The sequence below is a fragment of the Microplitis mediator genome, chromosome 6, assembly GCF_029852145.1.
Source record: "Microplitis mediator isolate UGA2020A chromosome 6, iyMicMedi2.1, whole genome shotgun sequence".
Taxonomy (NCBI): domain Eukaryota; kingdom Metazoa; phylum Arthropoda; class Insecta; order Hymenoptera; family Braconidae; genus Microplitis; species Microplitis mediator.
Genome location: NC_079974.1, coordinates 23,157,125 through 23,180,507, shown reverse-complemented (window position 1 = coordinate 23,180,507; position 23,383 = coordinate 23,157,125). Strand labels below are relative to the sequence as shown.

Genomic DNA, 23,383 nt, shown 5'->3' with positions numbered 1-23,383 from the left:
TTAATTTAATTTAATTATTATTTTATGTTTTATTTTCATTACGTTTATTTGGCGATTAAATTTTTAGTTTTTTTATGTTAATTTTTACGCCTAAATGGACCAGGATTCTGAAGGTTGATATCAGGGTGGTGTATGTTCACAGACCTCTCGCCATTGGGTGACAAGGGCGGCAGCCTAGTAGACGAACTGGGCGGAGGTGGCGGCGGATCCCTCAGAAATGGCAAGGGCAAGAAAATGCGAAAGCCGAGGACCATTTACAGCAGCCTGCAGCTCCAGCAGCTGAACAGGCGGTTCCAGAGGACGCAGTACCTCGCGTTACCTGAGCGAGCCGAATTAGCCGCCAGTTTGGGGTTGACGCAGACACAGGTGAGTCTTGTGTGCTTCTACCTAATTTATTACCAATCATTAAATCGTCTGCGCAGACCAAGCCCTAGTTTGGTCTCCAAACATCAATTATTAGCTCGGTCCGTTCGCTAGTTCCCCAAATAGTTCCCAATTCTCTCGGAAAAAGTTCTCTCTTGCAAATAAAATATTTAGTGAAAACAGTGAAAATGAAACTTTGAGAGCAGTCTCCTGTTTCAAACTATCCTCGATAGTTCTGAGCAAAGAGAGAGTTATAGTCGAGAGAGTTTATTTTTCGCGGTATACTTGGAATATGATCCTACAAACGGCAGCATCTGTCAGCGTTATCGGGACAAATGACTCCGCTAAATCACCGATCCGGCACGCCCTGGACATCGAGGATAGAGTTGCCAAGAGTGTCCGGTGTTAGTTCAAGCCACTAACGAGCGAGCTATAAATTTTCCCGGTCATCTGAAGCCGTCTGGCAGCTTGTCTTTCACGCTCCCATTTTACTTTCACATAAATTCCTGACAAAATCTCCACACAAAATAATTATATAAAATACTATTGATTATTCGCAAAGCTAAACCTGTCTACTCAAATTTAATTTAATTTAACTACCATAACGTATACATGTATATATTTATATACCGGTCAATTGGATATGCTAAGGGATTGATAACCGTAAGCCAGGGCCTATATGCGAAGGGCAGACCGGATAATTTCATTAGTTCCCCTGGACATCGAGTTGGCTCCCCAGTCGGTCGTTCAATTCCTAACCCCGGTAATGTTATTGAGCAGCAATCACTAGAATCCCCATAACACTTGTGTGTTATCTTTTATCTCCTATATGGAAAAAAATTAATCGTGAATGCAACATGATGCAGTCTTGGTAAATAAACATGATGAAATCATGTTGCATTCGCATGATTTGTCATGTTTCGGTTACATGATAGTCATGTTGCGGTAACATGAGAAAATCATGTTGCATTCACATGACAAATCATGTGAATGCAACATGATTATCATGTAGCCGAAACATGACAAATCATGTGAATGCAACATGATTTTTCTCATGTTACCGCAACATGATTATCATGTAGCCGAAACATGACAAATCATGTAGCCGAAACATGACAAATCATGTGAATGCAACATGATTTTTCTCATGTTACCGCAACATGATTATCATGTAGCCGAAACATGACAAATCATGTAGCCGAAACATGACAAATCATGTGAATGCAACATGATTATCATGTAGCTGAAACATGACAAATCATGTGAATGTAACATGATTATCATGTGGCCGAAACATGACAAATCATGTGAATGCAACATGATTTTTCTCATGTTACCGCAACATGATTATCATGTAGCCGAAACATGACAAATCATGTGAATGCAACATGATTATCATGTAGCCGAAACATGACAAATCATGTGAATGCAACATGATTTTTCTCATGTTACCGCAACATGATTATCATGTAGCCGAAACATGACAAATCATGTGAATGCAACATGATTATCATGTAGCCGAAACATGACAAATCATGTGAATGCAACATGATTTTTCTCATGTTACCGCAACATGATTATCATGTAGCTGAAACATGACAAATCATGTGAATGTAACATGATTATCATGTGGCCGAAACATGACAAATCATGTGAATGCAACATGATTTTTCTCATGTTACCGCAACATGATTATCATGTAGCCGAAACATGACAAATCATGTAGCCGAAACATGACAAATCATGTAGCCGAAACATGACAAATCATGTAGCCGAAACATGACAAATCATGTGAATGCATCATGATTATCATGTAGCCGAAACATGACAAATCATGTGAATGCAACATGATTATCATGTAGCCGAAACGTGACAAATCATGTGAATGCAACATGATTTCATCATGTTTATTTACCAAGACTGCATCATGTTGCATTCACGATTAATTTTTTTCCGTGTATCTGCTCTTATTAGATTTTTCTCATTACGAATTTTCAAATATCCCGCCAATTTTCCCTGAACTAAACAGAGAGCGACATCTAGGCAGCTGCTTCTTACTACTTCTAAGCAACATGGCGCCTGCATTTGCTGCCATATGATTCCGCAGAACAATTTTTTATGGTGAAATAGAGTAGAGTCTTCAGACAACGAATTATTTTATTTCCTGAAATAAATAACCGACTGTAGTAAATTTTTGAGGTTTTTAAAGATATTCTATGATTAAAGAATTATTGCGTGTTTCTAAAGAAGAATCAAGAGACTTGTACACAAGTTCTTTGTGTTGATGGCTGATGCGGTTGGCGTGCTTCTGCAACCTCTTTTGTTTCCCCTTTTTGCTGTACACCCGAGGGCATCAATTCGAGGACGGCATCAGTAGCGGCCGTTGCACTTTTTTAGCCCCGGCTTATTTGTTTTTTCTTACCTTTATTTCTTCATTATTGTCCTTTTTTGTAAAAAACAATACCTCAGTTTTTGCAAAACTTCTTCTCCTTTTCGACTTTTACTTGAAATTTTAATTATCGAAGCTGGAAATTCGCTATTTTTCTCCGCCGGTATCAATAATCATCAAGACATTACGTGATAATTACGTGGAATCGGTCGCCTGATATATTATTTTCATCGTAATTGTCTATTATTAAGTACACCCGGTAATCAAAGTATGTAATTAATATATTCTACTCGATTCAAGGAAATTTTTAATTTTGTCAGTATGCATGCTAACAATTTTCCATCTCTGAGTTCGTATTTTCTTACCGACTGCAGGTGGACAAAATTTTGAAAAAAATTATAAATGGACACAAATCCAATTTATTTGTTTACGATAACGATTTCTCGGATTATAAACTAGGAAATGAGAATCATGCGTGCGTAGAGAAAATATCACTTTTATATAAAATTTTGTCATCAAGAATCATTCGAGTGAATCGCGAAACATATCGACGTTATGCATGAGACAATAGTGAAATTGCAAGGCATTTACATGTCTATCTTCACGTATATATTTTATATAGTCTTGGAGTAAGTTGTATATTTCAGCTACTTTGTATACAATATTTCGAGTAAATGGCGCACGGAATATTCGCACGAGATTGCACGCGACCCTCATGTGCAACTATTTGAAACGTATACTAGAAAAGACAATTTTAAGGAATTTCCTTACTCGGCTCTACATTCTTATGATAATAAAAATAATAATGGAGGAGAAAAATTCAAACGTTTTGTCTTTTTTGCGGCTGATGTTTGCGACTAAAAGTTTGTTGTATATATTTATATATATCTATAGCTGATATTAATGAGTATAAATACAAACTGTTACGTGATTGCGAGACTTCGTGTCTGTTGATGTGATACTTTGGCTAATAATTTATTCAAAAAACAAAAAATTAAGTTTTATTTGGCGCAGTATGTTCCCAACTATTTCTATTGAATTTATTATTAGGATTTTTTGCTCATTATTAAATTACTGTAGTAGAAATTCATTTGGTTGGCTTGTGATATTTTGGGAATAAGGAGATAACGAGACATTGGAGGTAATCAGTGGGTTCTATTAAGAGTTTGGGTCGATAGCAAAAAATTTGGGGTTTTGGAAAAATATTTCTGGTGTTTCGGACTTCAAATGGCTGTATCTTTTAAAATATTGATCCTACGATTTTTTTTATAGTTAGTAAAATTGTAGGAAATTTAATTTCCTACAATTTCGGTTTCCACAAAAAATTGCGTGCGATCGATCGTTCAAAAGTTACAGCCGTTCAAAGAATTTGGAAATTTTTGGAAATGGAAAAATATATGATTTTTTTCTAATACTTCAAACGGATATATTTTCTAAAATATTGAGTATAGCAAATTTTTTATAAATATTGAAATTTCAGAAAATTAAATTTCCTACAATTTTAATTTCTGTAAAAAATTACGTGCGGCCAATTGTTTAAAAGTTACAGCCGTTCAAAGAATTTGGAAATTTTTGGAAATGGAAAAATATGATTTTTTCAAATATTTCAAACGGATATATTTTCTAAAATATTGAGTATAGCAAATTTTTTATAGATATCAAAATTTTAGAAAATTAAATTTCCTATAATTTTTGTCTGATTATAAAATAGCCTAGGATCGATAGGTCAAAAGTTACAGCCCAGTTTAGATTTTTTTTGAAAAATTTCAAATATTTTTTCTACTTCCAATCGCAATGTCAGCAAAAATATCTACATTAGAACACTTTTCATAATGAATAGTAATAAGTTTTAATAAAATTCGGTCACGTATAAATTTTTTCGATTTAAAATAAAATATGTGAATTGAATTATGTATTAAAATTTTATTAGGGTGCATTTTATTCCGTAAAAAAAAAAAATTCCCACGATTGCAATAATAATGAATATGTATGAAGTGGCTGTCGAGAATTTGATGCACGTAAAGAATTTCCGGCAAGTATCGATTGAGAGGGCAATCGATTCGGCATTTATTTAAATTCTACGGTCCAATTCTGACGTGTAATCGACCGTCACGCGGAAAGACTAATTACCGATCGTCGATCTGAACGAATTAATAAATATACATATATATCTTTATATAATCAAGTATAAATACATATATATATATATACACTCAGTACTCTCAAGCAAGCTGAGAATGAGATTTTGGCCGTGAGACACTCACATTAAATCAAGTAAACGAATCAGAACAAGCTCAGACCTCAGCTTACACACTTGCACTCACGTACTCAAAGAATTCGCGCAAAACACATCCGATCATCTGGACCCTGCTCCAAGGACCTTTTAAAGTCCTACTGTTTTTTTTTTATTTTTAATCTCCTTGTTCACTCTCTTTGATTAATTTTTATGTCAGTCTTTGACTTGGAAAATAATTTTTAATTAATAACTTTTATTATCAAAAAAAATTTCTACACAGAAAAAAAGGATTTCTTGGCGCAAAAAATTTTTTCTTGTTCTAACAAAATTTTTACTTGACCCAAGAAATTTTTTGTATTATAAAGTGAAAACAAAACTTTTCTTGGGGTAAGAAAAAATTTTCTCGGACCAAGAAAAAAATTTTTTAGGCGAGAAAAAAATTCTTGAGCCAAGAAAAATTTTTGTCTTCAATTCATAATACAAAATATTTCTTGCGCCAAAAAATTCTTTTTTTCTGTGTAAGTCCTAATTTCGATAGCTCAAAAAAAAATCAAAAATTAAAATAAAAATGGCATTTTGTCATTTATTTTTGACTGTGACACGAGGGACTGAGGTGTGGACTTTTGATTTTTTTTTCTTATAAATAAAAAAAGGCCGATAGGGACAAAGGATCTAGTGATTTCATAAAAAAGAGGGTTTGAAGAAGAGTCAGAAGACTTGCGATGGCAAAGTCTTTGAGATTGAGGGAGAAAGCAGCAGGGGTACACACATTATTTCAATGTTGGCAGTAATGCCTGTTATTAAGTGATGATAATGATTGGTATTATCGCGGGTAGGGAGCAGGACTGGTAGCAGCGGATATAAATCATCCGTTACTTCCTTCTCTACTCGTCTCTGCTCTCAAGGCGTACACACCACCTTTGTACATTAAACCCATCGCTGTATCTACAACTATATACATCCTACTATCTCATACATATCAACTCGACTGAGACTTATATACACGTATTTTAACATGCCAAGAAGCTGTAAATAACCTCCAAGTCGCCGTGAATTTGCCCTGGGCTTAGAACGAGTCCATGCTTCCCTTTGCTTTGCTCCCAGACTTGAACCTTTTCCTTACTACCTTCCTTTTCCTTTCCTTTACTTTACTTTGCTTTACTTTGGTTACATACACAGCGCACACCTTTTTTACCCCTAAGCAACAACATGCCACTTTTTACTTCAACTTCATTCGCGTGTTGAGCGAGTCTATGGAAAAAAATTAAAAAACAACTCGATCTCATCCCCTTCGGGCAAAAGAAGAATTTTTATTTTAAATAAATTATTTTATTTTGTGGGGTGGATTGTCTTGTTGACTTTTTGACACTTACTAGACACGCACAATTTATTTTATTTAAAAAAAAAATTTTACTCGAACTTTCGGAATAAATTCATTTACTAAATGGACTGAAAAATTTTTAGACCCCTCCGAGTCGAAATATTAGACGTAAATTGAACGTTTTGAACGTAGATTGGAGTACCATAAATTGAAAACATATTTATCATAAAACTAAAACCTAATTATACTTCCAAAGAAAACATAAGCATACCAAAAAATTTTTTTCATCGATTTTGTACTCGGGATTATAATGACGTCAATTCCGTAAAATTTTGTCGTCCGCTTTTCTGGCTCTTAAATAAAGAATTCGTATTTTGAAAAAAATTTTTTTTCAGTTTTATACTTCTATCTTTAACACTATATCTGTACACAGAAAAAAATAATTTCTTGGCGCAAGAAATTTTTTGTATTATAAATTGAAAACAAAAATTTTCTTGAGACAAGAAAAAATTTATCGGTTCAAAAAATTTTTTCTTGCTCTAAAAAAATTTACTCTCGTTCCAAAAAATTTTAAGTTTTCAATTTATAATTCAAAAAATTTCTTGAAGCAAGTAAAAATTTTTTTGGAACAAATAAAAATTTTTTGCACTAAGAAATCCTTTTTTTCTGTGCATATCTGTTCATATATTATGATATCAAGGTGATGAAAATTGTGATTACAAATTTTGAAATAAATTAATTAATGTTATGATTAAACTAAAATCATAACTCATTAAATTACCAATTTTTTATGAACCAAAGTACAAAAAAATCGTTCAATTTACTTTCAAAACGTTCAACTTTGTCTAATATTTCGACTCGGGCCAGTTTGATAAAAACGTTGAATTAAAATTTTTTTTTACGGCTCAAAAAAAAAAATTGACAAGAAATGAAATTAAAATTTTGAAGGAATTTTTATTAAAAAGATTGATAAGAAATAGAGTTAAAATTTCAAAAAATAATTATTTGATAAATTTTTATTCATCTTTTTTATTTGAGGTGGAACGTCTGACGAATTAATGTAATAAATCAACCGAGTCCGATGATCGTCTCGATATAAGTCCTTCCGATTCCTAGAACGATTCAAAAGGGCTCTCGGGGCAGAGTCTCTACTCTTTGGTGGATATCGTTTCGAAACGCGAGTGTTCCATGTTATATTATACACCATACACACATATATACATATATACATATACATATACATAGATATGAAGGAGGCTCATATGAAGGGAAAGAGAGCGAGATGGAGAAAGGGGGTTGGGCGCGGCCGAGGATAGAGAGCCTCTTCAGCGTATGTATAACGGTATCGCGTTTTACATGTATTAACGTATTTTATCAAGTGGACGTGTATGTGTAAACTGTAAAGAGGGTTGGGAAGCAGGGCTGAGGGTGAGAGCGAGCCTGTAACGCCCACGCCTATCTCGATCTAATAAATTCAACATTTCGCCGGTAAATCCGAGCCTCCTTGAAAAAGACCAAGATAGAAAATTACCACTTTTTATTTATTTTTCATACTTTTTATTTACTCCATTTACTCAATTTTCCATTATTTTTATTATTTTTAATTGCAAAAAAATTAATAAATTTATTTTTATAAATACTAATTAAAAAATTCTTGAGATATTTATCCTGGTGAATTTTTTGCGGGCGTAACAAATAAAAATAAACTTTCACCTCCTTCTCCGTACACATTTCTTGCATACGAAAATCATCAAACGGTTATTGCATACCGTCCTATAGGCACGTGTCATCTATCGAGATAAAAAGACGCTTGGGACCTCCGGAAAAAAAAAATATTTTAAATAAAATCTCGTGGCTTCCCATACAGGAGCTGCCAGAGTTGAACAACGGGCCCCTACTTGGCCCAGCACTGGGGAACCTAGCTTTGGCACACCTATATTGGCCCAAGCTTGGGCCAGGACTGGGTAACCTAGCCTTGGCCGTCCAATGGCAAGCCAGACTTGGGCCAAGACTGGGTAACATAACCTTGGCCGTTACAATGATTACCCGGGCTTGGGCCAAGACTGGGTAACCTAGCCTTGGCTATCCAATGGCAAGCCAGGCTTGGGCCAGGATTGGGTAACCTAGCCTTGGCCGTTACAATGATTTACCTCCGTTAGATAATTAAAACGTTAATGATCATGAATTCTACGAGGTTAATAATAATACATTTTTTTTAATTAAATTCATTCGTTTCCTGGAAGCCTGGGCCAGGTCTGGCAACCAAGCATGGGCCAGGTCTGGTAACCAAGCATGGGCCAGGTCTGGCAACCAGGCTTGGCCTGAGATTATCATTCCAGGCTTCTACCAAGACTGGGCCAAGGCTGGTTTACAAGCCTGGCCCAAGGTTCTACAAAGTTGGGCCAAGTCTGGGCCAAGCCTGGGCCCGTGGTACTTTCCTCTCTGGGTTCTTGGTACAGAAAGCAGGAGAGGGAGAGTGAAAAAGAGTGAAAGAGAAGGACAAGTCAAGTTATTTGGCATCGGTATCAGCAGTTGATGGTGGTGGTGATGATGGTGAGACGTAAGAATAAGAAATGATTCGATCTGGTAGGTCCGAAGCATAAAGGTGGTATCCGCGTGTTCCAAGACACTAGTTGGTTCATGGGTCCACTAGGTTCATTTAGACCCTGTCGGGGTTACCGAACTCTCGGGAAATAATGATAAAACTAGTCAGCAGTATCCAGTCTCATGCGTACCGTCAGGGTCCCAAGTGTAAGCCATAAAAACGCGGGAATTCTTATAAATGAACAATTATAGGAATCCGTGGCCACGAGCTGTTCAAAGTCTCGAGGGAGAGTTTCTTCATTGGGGGGTGGTGTATAACTGGAGAACTGTCTTCCGAGCTGTCGTAGAGTTTGTGGAGCAGCGGGCCGCGGAGAGACCCAACGCGGATCGTTTGAAGTCAGGCGTTCGTTTTCTTGCCTACAGAAGAGAAACAGACAAACAGAGAATTTAAATCCGTCTCTGTCCGACTCACGTTTCATCGGTTCTTCGGCTTACCTTTAGGTATTTCGTTTGTTGCAGCGGCATTGGCTCTCTGTTTCCTTCTCCCTCTCATTCTCCTTTATTGTCTTATTCTCGTTTAATCTCCCGATGTCTTTTTCTCTCTCAGACACTGGCATCCCTATCCAACCTGGATTGTTGCTGCATCGCTGCGCCCTTTATACAATACCAACACAACATTGTTTCGCTCGAAGAAGCTCTCGATCCGCGACTTTTCCCCTCGGAATATTCGCGGTACTTTTTTCACCTCCGCACTCTTATGGATGCATTACAACTTTTTAAATTACTGCCCCCCTTTTTTTTATTTTTTATTATAACTCACTTCCCAATGCTTCTCACACTTGAGTGACCGTTTGTTTGAACCGTCTGAATTATTGCGATACCGGTTCTCTAAGGGCTTAATAAAAATATTTAAATTCCCTCGTTTATTTATTTATTTATTTATTTATCTGAGCTCGTTATAAGACGGTAAGATTTTTATTTAAAACAACGGATCAAGTCTGCGCACAAAGATTTTCAGGGCCCGGTTAATTTAGTATTCAGCCGACGCATGCGCCAGTTGTCAACGCTGACACATCGTTCGTCAACCGATTCTACACAACTACACATATATTTATATAGATATAAGTGTGTGTCTGGTGGATATACTAGTGGCAGCAAAAAGTATCTCCTCTGGTTGACAAAAAACCGGATAAAAGAAACGATACATGTCGATGGGGACGTGAAGGATAAGATGCCATCGGTTTTCTCCCGAGTCATGGAAAGAACGTCTCAATTGCTGCCTCCAGCAACGTCTTATTTCAATTGCATTTATTTCAACATTGGTTGTTTTATTTTTCGACAGACCGCTGTTTTGTCGGATTATTTTTATTATTTTTTACCTCCACCTCAAAGGCTTTTTTGCGGCCGCTGGTTACTCTCTTCTTCACTGGGGTGTTTTTAATGAATTTCTGCGGTGGTTAGAAAGATTTGTACTGGTTCGTTGAAAGCAATGTAAGTGTTGATGCTTACCTACTATCCGTCTAAAAGAAGGTGGAGGTTTTTCGAGTGGATCGCCTTGGAGCGGAGGCGCCCCGCCCACCGTCTCGTCCACTCTCTTTTTCGTTTCTCTTTACATTACTTATTCTTATTCTCATTCTCATTCTTACTTACATACTTATTTCTCTTATTCTCAAGCCCTTTGCTTCGCCCGTCTCCTTTAAAAAATATATAAACCTAAAAATCCCCGAGTCGAAATTTAGAGCCTATATAGGTCCCTCTAGTCCTGAATAGATCCGATTTAGAGCCCTGTAGTCCTGTAGCTCCGACTTTGAACCCGGAGGTCCTAACATTCACTGAGAGGTCCGATTTTGAGCCTTCAAGTCCGACAATATTAGTCCCGTAATAAAAATAGGCCCTAAATCGGACCTAATTTTAATTTTCATCAGGTACTAGATTGAGCCCGCAAGTGCCGAAAACGGAAATTTGAAGCACCTCAGGGACAAAAATCGGACCTAATTTAACATAGAAACAGACTCTATTTAGAGCCTCCAAGTCCGAAATAGGTCCGACTTTAGAAGGCTCTAAATGGGCTCTAAATTTCGACTCGGGTCCATTTTCGCTTTCCCGAAAATCTATTCCCGTCGACCCCGAATTCGCTGACAACTTCACAGATACCTCAGTCATAAAAACTAATAAAACCGCGAATAATCTATTCACCGTACCCACAGACCTGATCCTCATATATTATATATATACATATCAGATGCCCTTTAAAGAATTCTCAACCGCGATCCCTTCCTCCCTATTCACTAATTTTTTTCATTTCATTATAAATTTAACAACTGAATCTCGGTGGATCTGGATCTAGATCTGGATCTGGATCATGTTACCATCTCGTCCCTTATCCTTCTTATTATCCCTTGTCTTTTGACACACAGCTAGACCAATAGACAGAACACTAAAACTATTATTCAATCTATACTAAATAGCCTTCATTATATTTACGCTGAAAGAGCCAACAACCCGTCCAAATAATAAATTAAACTATTACCGGGTGACGAAATCCCACTCAATCATATCCTCAAAAAATCCACCGAAATTAAGGGGGATAGCCACTGTGAAATTTCAAAAAAAAAATTTTTTTTTTTTTTCATTAAATCAAAGTGTATATGTTCAAAAATATGTATCTAAAGTTGTATATGAAAATTCCGAATATTTTTAAAGTTATAGTCATTTTTGTGACAGCGCATCAACTGACCGCTGCATCGACTAAAAACTTTGAACGCATTTTTCTCGAAACTACTTTTTTTGAACTGGTGGCATCTGTAATTTGCATAAATATCAACCGATTCGCAACTTTTTTTTTTGCCGTATTCGTTTATTCAGTAGCTAAAGTTGCACGTAGGGGATTTTGAAAATTTTGATTTTTAAGATTTTTTAGGGCTGTTTGAATCCAAAAAAATGAGAAAAAATAACGAAAAAATTTTTAATATGTCGGCATTTTTTTTCAAATCCAAATTTTCAAAATCCCCTATGTGCAACGATAACCACATGCATACAGATTACAACGCCGTTTGGTTTTTTTGTTTCTGATAATCCGTTTTTGAGTTAGAGATGACACCGTGGTGGGGGAAATTTTTTTGTTGCTCCACAAAAATGCTTATAACTTTGTAACAACATGATATTTTTTAATGAAAATTTAGGAGAATTATCTTCAATGTATACTTTAGAAAACAAAAAAAAACCCGATCCCCAAATTCCTTTATTATTCCAGTCAAAAAAATTCCCAAAAATCACCTATTTTTTCGATCCTCACAGTGGCTATCCCCCTTAACCTCTTATATATTTTTTTTTCTAATACAATCTTACAAGTCAAATATTTATCGCGGATCGCTGGGTCGAGCCGAAATAAAGTGACCGGTAGCAGTCCAGAAATAATTAAAATTGTGTCAAGTAAATGAGAGCGATAATATTTTATTTGAATGTGTGCTTTCACGAGTCACTTGTGGCTAAACACAATAAATAAAATAGAATAAACTAAAAAAAAACAACAAAAAAAAATTTTTCGAAAATTCCATCATGAGGACAAATACAATAGTTAGATTTTTATGAAATCTACTAATAAAAACATTTGTGAACACAAAAGAACAGCAAACGGAAAAAGGAGTGGTGATAAATCCTGTGCGTTTGTATGTCGGTGTGTGTGTATGTGTGTATGTGTGCGTGTGTGTGTGTAATAGTAGTTTAAATGATCGTTTGTCGTCTTGGGTGGAGAGCTTGAAGAAAAATACCAATTGATATATTTAATGTATTTATAATAGTAAATTGAATGTACGTGAGAAGGGGGTGGGGGGCGAGGACCGAAAGTACATATCGAGTTGGATCGTATGTCGTTATTACTTGGATAAATAAATAAGTGAATGGGGTATATATTTATATGTGGATGTATTTGTAAGAATGTGGGGAATTTTATGTGGAATGTTTCGCACGATAGAAAGAAAAATATCACGGCTACGAAAACGGGTACAAGAGAGTCTCGTAAACTCGGTGAGAAGATACTTTCCCATCGATCCGACGAGTTACCGTCTTAGGTGCACTGTTTGGTATATATTCGTAAGCTGGTGTGCGTGTGTGTGTGTGTGTGTGTGTGTGTGAGGTATCTATATAAAAGACGAGAAATGCAACTGCAGATCTCGCGAGACTGACAACACATGGATTATGGAGTGTCGAGAGATGTTTTCATGTGTTTTAAAATACTGAGGCTCTGGATAGCTATGAAATGTTATGATGTACAAGAACTTTTGATCTCAAGAATGGAGTAGGGATATGGGGGATTAAAAAAGGTGTGTGTGCTCGAGTGGGTAAGTGTCTGTGCAGAGTAGACTTAAAACTCGCGAACTTTCGCGAGCTCACACTTTCATATCATCCGCCCTCGAATCATTTTTTTTTTCACCGCCATCTTTTCCGTTGATCTAATAAGTCTATGGTCGGTTAAATTGGAGGTTAGTTCCGTAGGCTCCGCTAGGTGGCTCTAGATAGAAAATTTCTCGCAGACAGAGCGCGACTTCACTCCATATATTTCTACTTCTCAATTTCGCCCCTCCTCTACCCAGAATATTTCACCCGCAGAAAACTAAAACGGTTATAAATAGAAATTAATTGGGATTTAAGTAAACAAAAAGAAAACTAGCGGACGTTGAACAATAAATGGCTACAAAATAAACAAAACTTTATTATAATCATCATTTGCAATTCATATTTATATAAAAAGCCGGTAAATTAACTATTTATTCTTCAGCCCCGAGCATTAAATTCGAAAAAAAACAAATAAATGAAAATAAACAATGAGAAAAAAAGAAGTTTTAAATAAAAGAAGCAACAAGAAAGAGAGCAGTAGCAAAAGACATACGGCGGCTGTAAGAAATAATGACAGGCCCGGTATATATCGGGCCCCTCTTCACTTGCCAACATAACAACTTAGCCGTCTGTCTGTCGTCAACGTGAGCTTGATCCGGAAGCGACCACGAAAACATTTTCCACGATAGTATACCATACCAACGATCTATAATACCGTGATGTACCTACCCACACACACACATATATATATATATATATATATATATATATACATACAGCAGCAGTCTAGCGCACCGCAACCACCCACCCTCTTTCCTGCGTTTACTCATCGATGCGTAGCGAGCAAATAACTTTTACCTTGAACCCCAAAAGTTGGTGTTGTAGCGACGTCGAGCATATGGCCCTTCTCGAAACCGACATCAGGCTTCGGGTTTTACTTGCAAAAATACTATTTATAATCACTGGTACTTGCGAGTGCTCTGGTCAATACTACGGCCATCTATACACATACGACATTTATATGAAACTTTTATTGCTGTCAACTTTTTACTTTTCAAGTATAATAACAGCTCTGTACTTTCGTGTCTTTTAGGGTACTCGCGTGGTTAAGCATTACCGTTCTTAGCAAAACTTTTTCAAAAAAAAAAAAAACTACAAAGATAAGTTAACTTTGTTATAATTTACTCCGCCCCGTGACAATTTTGATTTATCATGCAATCAGAGTTTAAAAGGGACTTTTTATTATTTTTTTTTTAATTTTTACACAGAAAAAAATTATTTTTTGGCGAAAGAAATGTTTTGCATTTTGAGTTGAAGACAAAAGTTTTTTTAGGACTACACGGAAAAAAAAAATTTTTTGGCGCAAGAAATATTTTGTATTATGAATTGAAGATAAAAATTTTTCTTGGCTCAAGAATTTTTTTCTCGCCTAAAAAATTTTATTCTTGTTCCAAAAAAATTTTTTCTTACCCCAAGAAAAGTTTTATTTTCACTTTATAATACAAAAAATTTCTTAGGTCAAGTAAAAATTTTGGTAGAACAAGAAAAAATTTTTTTGCGCCAAAAAATCCTTTTTTTCTGTGTAGAAAAAATTTCTTGGCTCAAGAATTTTTTTCTCGCCTAAAAAAATTTTTTCTTGCTCCAAGATAATTTTTGTTTTCAATTTATAACGGAAAAAATTTCTTGGGTCAAGTAAAAATTTTGTTAGAACAAGAAAAAATTTTTTTGCCAAAAAATCCTTTTTTTCTGTGTAGAAAAAATTTCTTGGCTCAAGAATTTTTTTCTCGCCTAAAAAAATTTTTTCTTGCTCCAAGATAATTTTTGTTTTCAATTTATAACGCAAAAAATTTCTTGGGTCAAGTAAAAATTTTCTTGGAACGAGTAAAAATTTTTTACCTCAAGGAATCCTTTTTTTTTGTGTATAAGCGGATGTGAATGTTGATATTGATTTTTGGGTAATTGATTGATTGATTGGTTGGTTGGTGGATTTATTTTAGAGAAATAAAAAGTTTGAGGTGGAGGAAACAAAAGGATGGAAAGAGGGAAAAAGAGGTAAAAGTATTGGATTGGCGCATGTAATAAATATTCATGGTTACCCGGCGGGTTATGAGGTGTGGGTGAAACACGCGGCAGACAAGAGGGAAGATTGTGTTTGCGTGAACCACCTCGCGAGCAGTATCATGTAAGAGTTTTAAATGAGAATAAATAAAGACGGAGTTGCCGTGGCGGGCAAGAAGGACGGAGGGCAGAATTAACGGCGTCTCGCTCTCGCTCCCAGCGATAGTGTCTCGTGGACGTGCGCCGGGTCAGTCGGGCCCCCGAGGTCAATTAGCGCTGCTCAACACTATCCACTCGCGGTCTGCTCTTCAGCTTGATGGGAATAGTCAACTCATCTCTTCTTCCCGCTCTTTGCTTTTTAAAACACTCGCGTCCACCCACGACTTCGGTTCTAGTCTTGTAGTGGCGCCAATTTTTCTTCGAGTTTCATTTAAAATTTTTTTTAATTGTCAATTAAAAATTAATATTTTATTTTTGCAGAAATTAAAAATTTTTTCTAAAAGTTTCGAATTTCAAAAAATTATAAAGTCAATTAAAAATTAATATTTTATTTTTGCAGAAATTAAAATTTTTTCTAAAAGTTTCGAATTTCAAAAAATTATAAAGTCAATTAAAAATTAATATTTTATTTTTGCAGAAATTAAAAATTTTTTCTAAAAGTTTCGAATTTCAAAAAATTATAGTCAATTAAAAATTAATATTTTATTTTTGCAGAAATTAAAAATGTTTTCTAAAAGTTTCGAATTTCAAAAAATTATAGTCAATTAAAAATTAATATTTTATTTTTGCAGAAATTAAAAATTTTTTCTAAAAGTTTCGAATTTCAAAAAATTATAAAGTCAATTAAAAATTAATATTTTATTTTTGCAGAAATTAAAAATTTTTTCTAAAAATTAAAATTTCAAAAAATTATAAAGTCAATTAAAAATTAATTTTAATATTTTTTTTACATTTATGATAAAGCGCTTAAGACGAGAAGCATCGACCTGATAACCTATTAGCATAAATTAATTGCTTTGCGCACCCTATCACTCACCCTATACATCAAGTGCGGAATATTGTGCGTCAGTCGAGTGTCTCACGTACACAGCAACGAATAACCGCACACTCTAAAATATCCTCACTGCATCCAGACCATACCCACTCGTTTATATCAGCGGTTATGTAAAAGTTATTAAGTTCTCGACATGAAGAAGAAATTAAAAGGGTTACACGCATATTGTACCCTGTCAACGTCCACATGATCAATTAATACTTGATATATATATGTTATTACTTTAACCGGTAAAATGTAAAACAAAACATTAAACGTCAACCTCCAGTGGAATAAAACCCAGCGCTTAATTTGACATTATTGATGCCTATAAGTGTCAGTTAAAATATCAATAGCCATAGCTCTGTTCATTATTCACCTTCATGCTAATCGTAAATTCCGTTTTACTCAATACTGCTGTTGAATGACACGTCGAACATTTTTCTTTTTTTTATACTAAATCTTAAGCGGCATTGCATTGATTATTTTTTTAAAATGACTTTTAAATGAATCACGTGTCGACGTAATAATGAATTTTATTTTTTTATGTCATCGTTATTTAATTTGCGAAGAAAAAAAAAGATTTCTTGGCACGAAAAATTTTATGATACTAAAGTTAGCAGACGTCTAATAATTTTTGGATTTTCTTTTAGGCCGTAAATTTGCAAAAAAAAAAAAATTTGGAAAAATTGCACTTTTAGTTATTTTAATTTTCTACATGTGCATTTTTTTAGTTTTTTTTTTTATTCAAATTTGAATGTTAAAAAAAATTCCAAAAATTTTTGATTGTCTGCTAACTTGAGGAATGAAAAATTTTTACTCACGACGAGAATATTTTGATTTGCCCTAAAAATTTTTTGCATCAGGAATTTAAAAAAATTGGCGCCAGAAATTTTTTCCGTCTCAGAAAAATTTTTTCTTGACTAGAAAATTTTGGTTTTTAATTTTTATGCGAAAAAATTCTGAGGACAGGTAAAAATTTTTTGCACCAATAAATCCTTTTTTTTTTTTTTTAATGTCTATTTTATTTATGACTGCAATTTACTGCCTCTCATTTAAAAAAAAAAAAAAAGTCGACTGGCTTTAGTCTGATAGGAATAAAAATAGTTGAGGTAAAAGTAATTAAAAGATCATAGCGATGTTCCGGGTAATACAGAAGTTAATTTTATTGTAACGAGATTAAGCGATAAAAATGAATTTTGTTTAAAAAATATTAAATTAGTAATTAAAGTTTGAGTTATAACTTGTACGCAGCTCCAGCTCGCGGTTATAAAAGTGGATGCAACGTCAGGTTCACGCGCGAGCGAATCCACTCTCTGTATAATGTATATAATACATATATGTATATAATAATACTGCGGACTTGATACACTCGCGGTAAGCTGTGTGCTATAGATGTACGATATATACGATATATTACTACTATATATACAATGAATGACGTCCCGAAGGCCACGGCGTGATGCCGCAATAATTCTTCATTCCTCAGTAGTCTCACAGTTTAAGTATTCGGAAAAAAAATATTTAAAAAAAAAAAATTACCATCTTTACATTTTACATTTATTTATTTCTTCATTTATTTACAATGTTTACATATTATTATTTATTTTATTTACACGTTATCGACTTTACTGTTTGACGTTTACTGCTTTATTAGCTATCGGGGCAAAATGGGACTCAAAAAAATTACCAATTTCAATTTTTTTTTTTTTTTAAGTTCTTAACTCCCCCTAGGATTAATTAAAAAAATTAATTGCGGAGTAAAATCAGTCGCTTATTTTTTTTCCAATGCCCAAAATATCAAATAATTTTTCAAAAAAAATTTTTACAATTTTTGAATTAATTGAAATTTTTTTTTAAATTAACTCCCACTAGAATCAATTAAAAAAATTTATTACGGAGAAATTCAGTCGCTAATTTTTTTCTAATGCCCAAAATATCAAATTTTTCAATAAAAATTTTGAGTTTTTGAATAAATTGAAATTTTTTTTAAAATTCTTAACTCCCACTAGAATCAATTAAAAAAATTTATTACGGAGTAAAATCAGTCGCTAATTTTTTTCAGATGCCCAAAATATCAAATAATTTATGATCCTGAAATTAACAGACAATTAACAGTTTTCGATTTTTTTTTTTTAACAAATCAACGAAAAAAAAGAAAAACTAAAAATATGCACATGTAGAAAATTTAAAAAGCCACAAGTGCAATTTTTTCAAATATTTTTTTTTTATAATTTATCGTTTGAAAAAAAATCAAAAAACTATTAGACGTCCGCTAACTTCAGTGTCACAATAATTTTTCATGATACTGAAGTTATCCCACGTCTAATAACTTTTGGATTTTCTTTTAGACGGTAAATTATAAAAAAAAAAAATTGAAAAAATTGCACCTGTAGTTTTTAAAATTTTCTACATGTGCATATTTTTTATTTTTTTTTTTTTTGTTATTGATTTATTGAAAAAAAAATCCGAAAATTTTTAATTGTCTGCTAACTTCATCATAATTTTTCAATAAAAATTTTTCCATTTTTTCAATAAATTAAAATTTTTCTAAATTTTTTGGCCCAACCTACCCCTGGTAATTCAAAGAAAAATTCTCCCGTTTATTCTGCATCTCTTTACTTTAATTTATTTAAAAGTTTGTTGAAGAAAATAAAAAATAAATAAATGTAAAAAAAAGAAAGTGAAAAAAAAAAAAACTAAAAAGATCACGTGGTAGCCACTGCCCACCTGACGTCATGCACCTGTTTCTCATGTCTTGGGTTATAAAAATCTACTATAGAGTTCCGAGTACATACATTACATACAGTCTCCGCAACAAGGGGCCCCATAGAGACTGCAAGCATCACAAAAGCTTTTCTCTTGATGATTATGATTTTGTTATTAAGTAAAATATAATAAAATGTACATTGTGACGGTGAATCGTCCATCATACACCGAACAGTACACCGTGGAATAATATTTCATTTGTTGTTTATTATTTTTTATTACTTAGTAGGTACAGAATAAATAATAATGTGCGAGTAAGGTACATTGTTGGTTTTAAAAATATTTAACCGGAAGCAGGCTAGATAATTACGAACCCTCGGTCGCATGTGGAGACCGAGTTGAAAGATGACCACAAGTTTCTATGAGTAATGGGAATCGCAACTGTTATGCTCTGGGGTGAAATAGAAAAATAAAGGAGTGAGTGCGGTTTCGCCATGGGGTGAGGGCTGGTATAGACACAGAGGACCGAGGAATACAAGGATTACAAATATTGGATACAAAGGGTGGGGGAGGGGAGAATTAAAATTAAAACGAGACATGAGAAATGAAACGTCGATGGAGTGACGAGCCGCGAGACCCGAGACAAAACGGGTATAGATGTAAGAGCTGAATAAGAAAACCACCTGTAGCTATGCTATAACGACCGATGAGTCTTGTAATGCAGTCACGCAACGAGATATTTTTTAAATATTTATTCATCTAATCTATTTTAAATCTCATTACTACTTTTTTTTAAATCAATTTTAATTTTTTTCATTCAATAAATTATTGATAGAAATTTCACATTAAATATTTACGCCAATAATTAAATTTTTTTTTTAAATTATCAATTTATTATAAAAAAATTTTAAACTGATTTATTATTCAAATTTATTAATGAAGCTTTTGATTTAAAAAAAAAATAAATATGGACATTCAAGACTCCGCCTTACGCAATCGCAATCCCCATGTGCGCGCGACTCACTCCGTAGATTCGCGGAGCAAACGTAAAAGCTATACCGCAACGAGCTATACACTTGCACACACACACATATGACATATATATATGGATATAATATAATGTAAGAGGACAGGACAGAAAGGATAGATCAAGAGGCGGAGTAAGTCCATGAGCAAAACTCCATACCAGCAATAACCTAGTAGATGTAGATGTTGTAGATGCGCTTACGTAATTCCCTTCCCGGACTTAACTTGCGGTACTCAGTACAGGGTAACAGGCCGTGTACTTGCACGTGACTACTGTCATACACCACCTCCACTTGCATACTTAACTCATACTTACTCATACCCGACTCTACTTTATACTTTACCAACTAAAACTTCAATACCCTTTACTTCCACGTTATATCATAAAAAGTAGGGGAGACCGGGGCAAGACGGCCCACCTGGGGCAAGAAGGCCCACCTCAAAAATTAACCAAAAATTTTTTTTTCTTGTTTTCTTTTGATTATCACAAATTTAAATTATTTACTCATTTTTAGCCCGATACGTGAAACTTGGGGCAAAATGAACCACTCAAAAATTCTAAAAGAAAATGTATTTCATAGTATTATAACCTAGTCATGATTAATTTAATAGAAATATCATTTTTTGGTTAATTATATGGATTTGGATTAAAATAGAGCATTTGAAAAAGTTAAAAAAACCAATAATCAATTTTCTACAGAAGTGAAAAAATGACTCGTATTATATCAAAAAAGGTTATTTCGAGTAATATTAAAGTAAATACAGTTGTTAAAGAGAAAAATATAAACATTTGTTACGCAGGAAATTTTTTTACAATTAAAAAAAAAAAATTTTTTTCTTTTTATTTTTTTTCGGAGGGGGCCGTCTTGCCCCAAAAAAAAAAAATTTTTTTTCAGGAGCTTCACCAAAATTTTGGTGAATTGAGTTCAAGTTGGACAAGAGTAAATCGACTTGATGGTTAAAAGCCACAAATAATAATAACCGGCTTAGGTGGGCCGTCTTGCCCCGGTCTCCCCTACAATAAATTTATTGTAACTCTTCAGATATAAAAAGTCCCAGTTTATTTATTTACGAGACATTTTTTTTATTGTAATTAATTTAATGTCAAGGAAGTTAAAACTTGTCGATCAACGAGAAATCAATCTAGTAATTACATTCTATGCATTGCATAATTTAATGTAATCCGTCAGCATGACTCTTTTCTCCGTCAATCTTGACGTGATAATTTATGAGAAATTACTCTTGTTTAATACGTAATTTATAAACTAACAAAAATGGGTACTTTTATATATATATATATATTTTTTGTTGTTGTTATTATTTATATACGCGTTACCATGATTGCGGTAAATGTATGATTTATTCTTACGTCAATTATTATTTATCTTTGGTTATTTATCATTTATTTGAACGCGAGAAAATAATCGACTGGGGGGTGGTATTGAGCCGCCAGCATTCGCGGTAGTATATATGTGTATATATATATATATATATGTATATAAGTAAAAGCATTGGCGGAGGAAGAATAAGTATGAGTATACAAGAGCAAGAAGAAATTTTCGTGGCGGCATTCTACATTCTGGCTGCATAAATCGCTCCGGGCTAATTAAACCGTGCTCTATCGCGACGATTAATCGATCGACGCTTCTTCACTCGGCGGACGGGTTCAATTTTTTTTTTTTCAAGACTTAACTTTACTTATTATTATTTTATTTATTTATTTGAGTTTTGTTTTTTCAAAACCAGATTTTACGGTTTTGCTATTTTATTTTTTTTTAAATTATTTAATGTGAATAAATTTTTTTGAATTAATGGCTTGTATGACGAGTGCAAATTAATTTATTAATGAGAATTAATTATTTAAAGAGAAAAGAGATTTTTAATTGAAGCTTTAAGTTGATGCGGTGTAAATCGATCGTAAATAAAGAAAAAACAATTACCGTTTTAAAAGCATCAGATAAAGTTTTAACTACACTTTAAAAATCCGTAAATCCAATAAAAAGTATGTATCTTGATCGGGTAATAAAAAAATAATAAATAGACAATCAAAAGATACGAATTGAAATAAAGTAATAAAACTAAATCGATTTTTGGCAGATGTAATTTTTTGAGTTTTAAATTATTTGATCAGGTTTAGTGGTTTTTGAGATAAATCAAAGAACAAGGAGCTTTTTGGAAAGGAAATTTAATTTCCCAGATTTTTGGTATCAGTAAAAAAAATCGTAGGACCCATAGTTTCAGAGATATCGCGGTTTTAAGTCTTAGAAATATAATTAGACGGTTTTTCAGTTTCCAAAATCTTTTGGCGGCTATAACTTTTCAAAAACTCATCCCACGTTATTTTACAATCAGACAAAAGTTTTAGGAAATTTAATTTCCTACAACTTTGGTGCTCATAAAAAACGACCTAGAATCAATACTTCAAAAGATATCGCGGTTTTAAGCCTTAGAAATAAGATTATACATTTTTCCAAAATTCCCAAAATCTTCTGACGGCTGTAACTTTTCAAAAACTCATCCTACGTTATTTTACAAACAAACAAAAGTTATAGGACATGTAATTTTCTACAATTTTTGTCCCCATAAAAAACGGCCTAGAATCAATATTTTAAAAGATATCATCAAAAAAACAAAATTACTCCAATATCACTAAAAAAATAAAACTAAATCTCCACCTCAACCGATTAATTTTCCATAATTCACAAAAAATGAAACCATTTTACACACATATTTAAATTAGGCCTCATGTAATAGATAACCGAACATCTCCACGAGCTCCCTTTTAATTCTGAAAGCCAACTTGTCTACTTTGACTCTCTTGCAGCAGCTTAACAATCTTGCCTGCTATTCCGTAACATGTACATTTTAACTCCATGAATACTTGTCTACTAGTATACATACCCCTCCCCCTCTCCCCCAGCCCTCTCTCATAGATCGACGTGTTGTGACCGACACCGACATCGACATCGACATCGACACCGATACCGAGTAGAGACCGAACGGATACATGTGTAGTTTAACTTGTCGCTTGAATATTTATGTCCCGACCTCCGTCGACTCCATACCAACGACGCGGTTTCAGTAGAGAAACCGGCAACCGGGGTCTCGAAAAAAAATACTCCGCAAACTGATTTATAAGATCGGATCGGCAATCCTGTTCAAATGCGGCACCTTCTTTCTCCACTACTATTATCATTATTTTTTTTTAATTATTTTTCAACACATGTGATTTTAATCATCTATTTATTTATAAATAAATAAATAAATAATTTAAGATTTAACATCAAGGTGATGAATTATTTTGCTTAGATCTTAATGACAGGATCACGTGCTCGGCTCTGGGTTATACAATTATCGTTAACCATGTGC

General features: G+C 33.8%; 2 protein-coding genes across 6 annotated transcripts in view; one reads left to right on the top strand and one right to left on the bottom strand.

Moving 5' to 3' along the window:
- Positions 1–15,813, bottom strand: part of LOC130669281 (myosin-2 essential light chain) — a 137,550-nt gene extending 121,737 nt beyond the window's left edge. Inside the window, exon 1 of the mRNA XM_057472065.1 lies at positions 15,805–15,813. The gene's annotated coding sequence lies outside the window, so the exon portion shown is untranslated. The remainder of the gene's footprint in view (positions 1–15,804) is intronic.
- Positions 1–23,383, top strand: part of LOC130669273 (homeotic protein distal-less) — a 63,274-nt gene that overhangs the window by 13,060 nt on the left and 26,831 nt on the right. For 3 of the 5 annotated variants that reach the window (XM_057472054.1, XM_057472053.1, XM_057472052.1), the window contains exon 2: positions 125–366. In XM_057472054.1, coding sequence (XP_057328037.1) covers positions 125–366 — 242 coding nt within the window. The remainder of the gene's footprint in view (positions 1–124; positions 367–23,383) is intronic. The other 2 variants (XM_057472056.1, XM_057472055.1) reach the window with 1 other exon arrangement.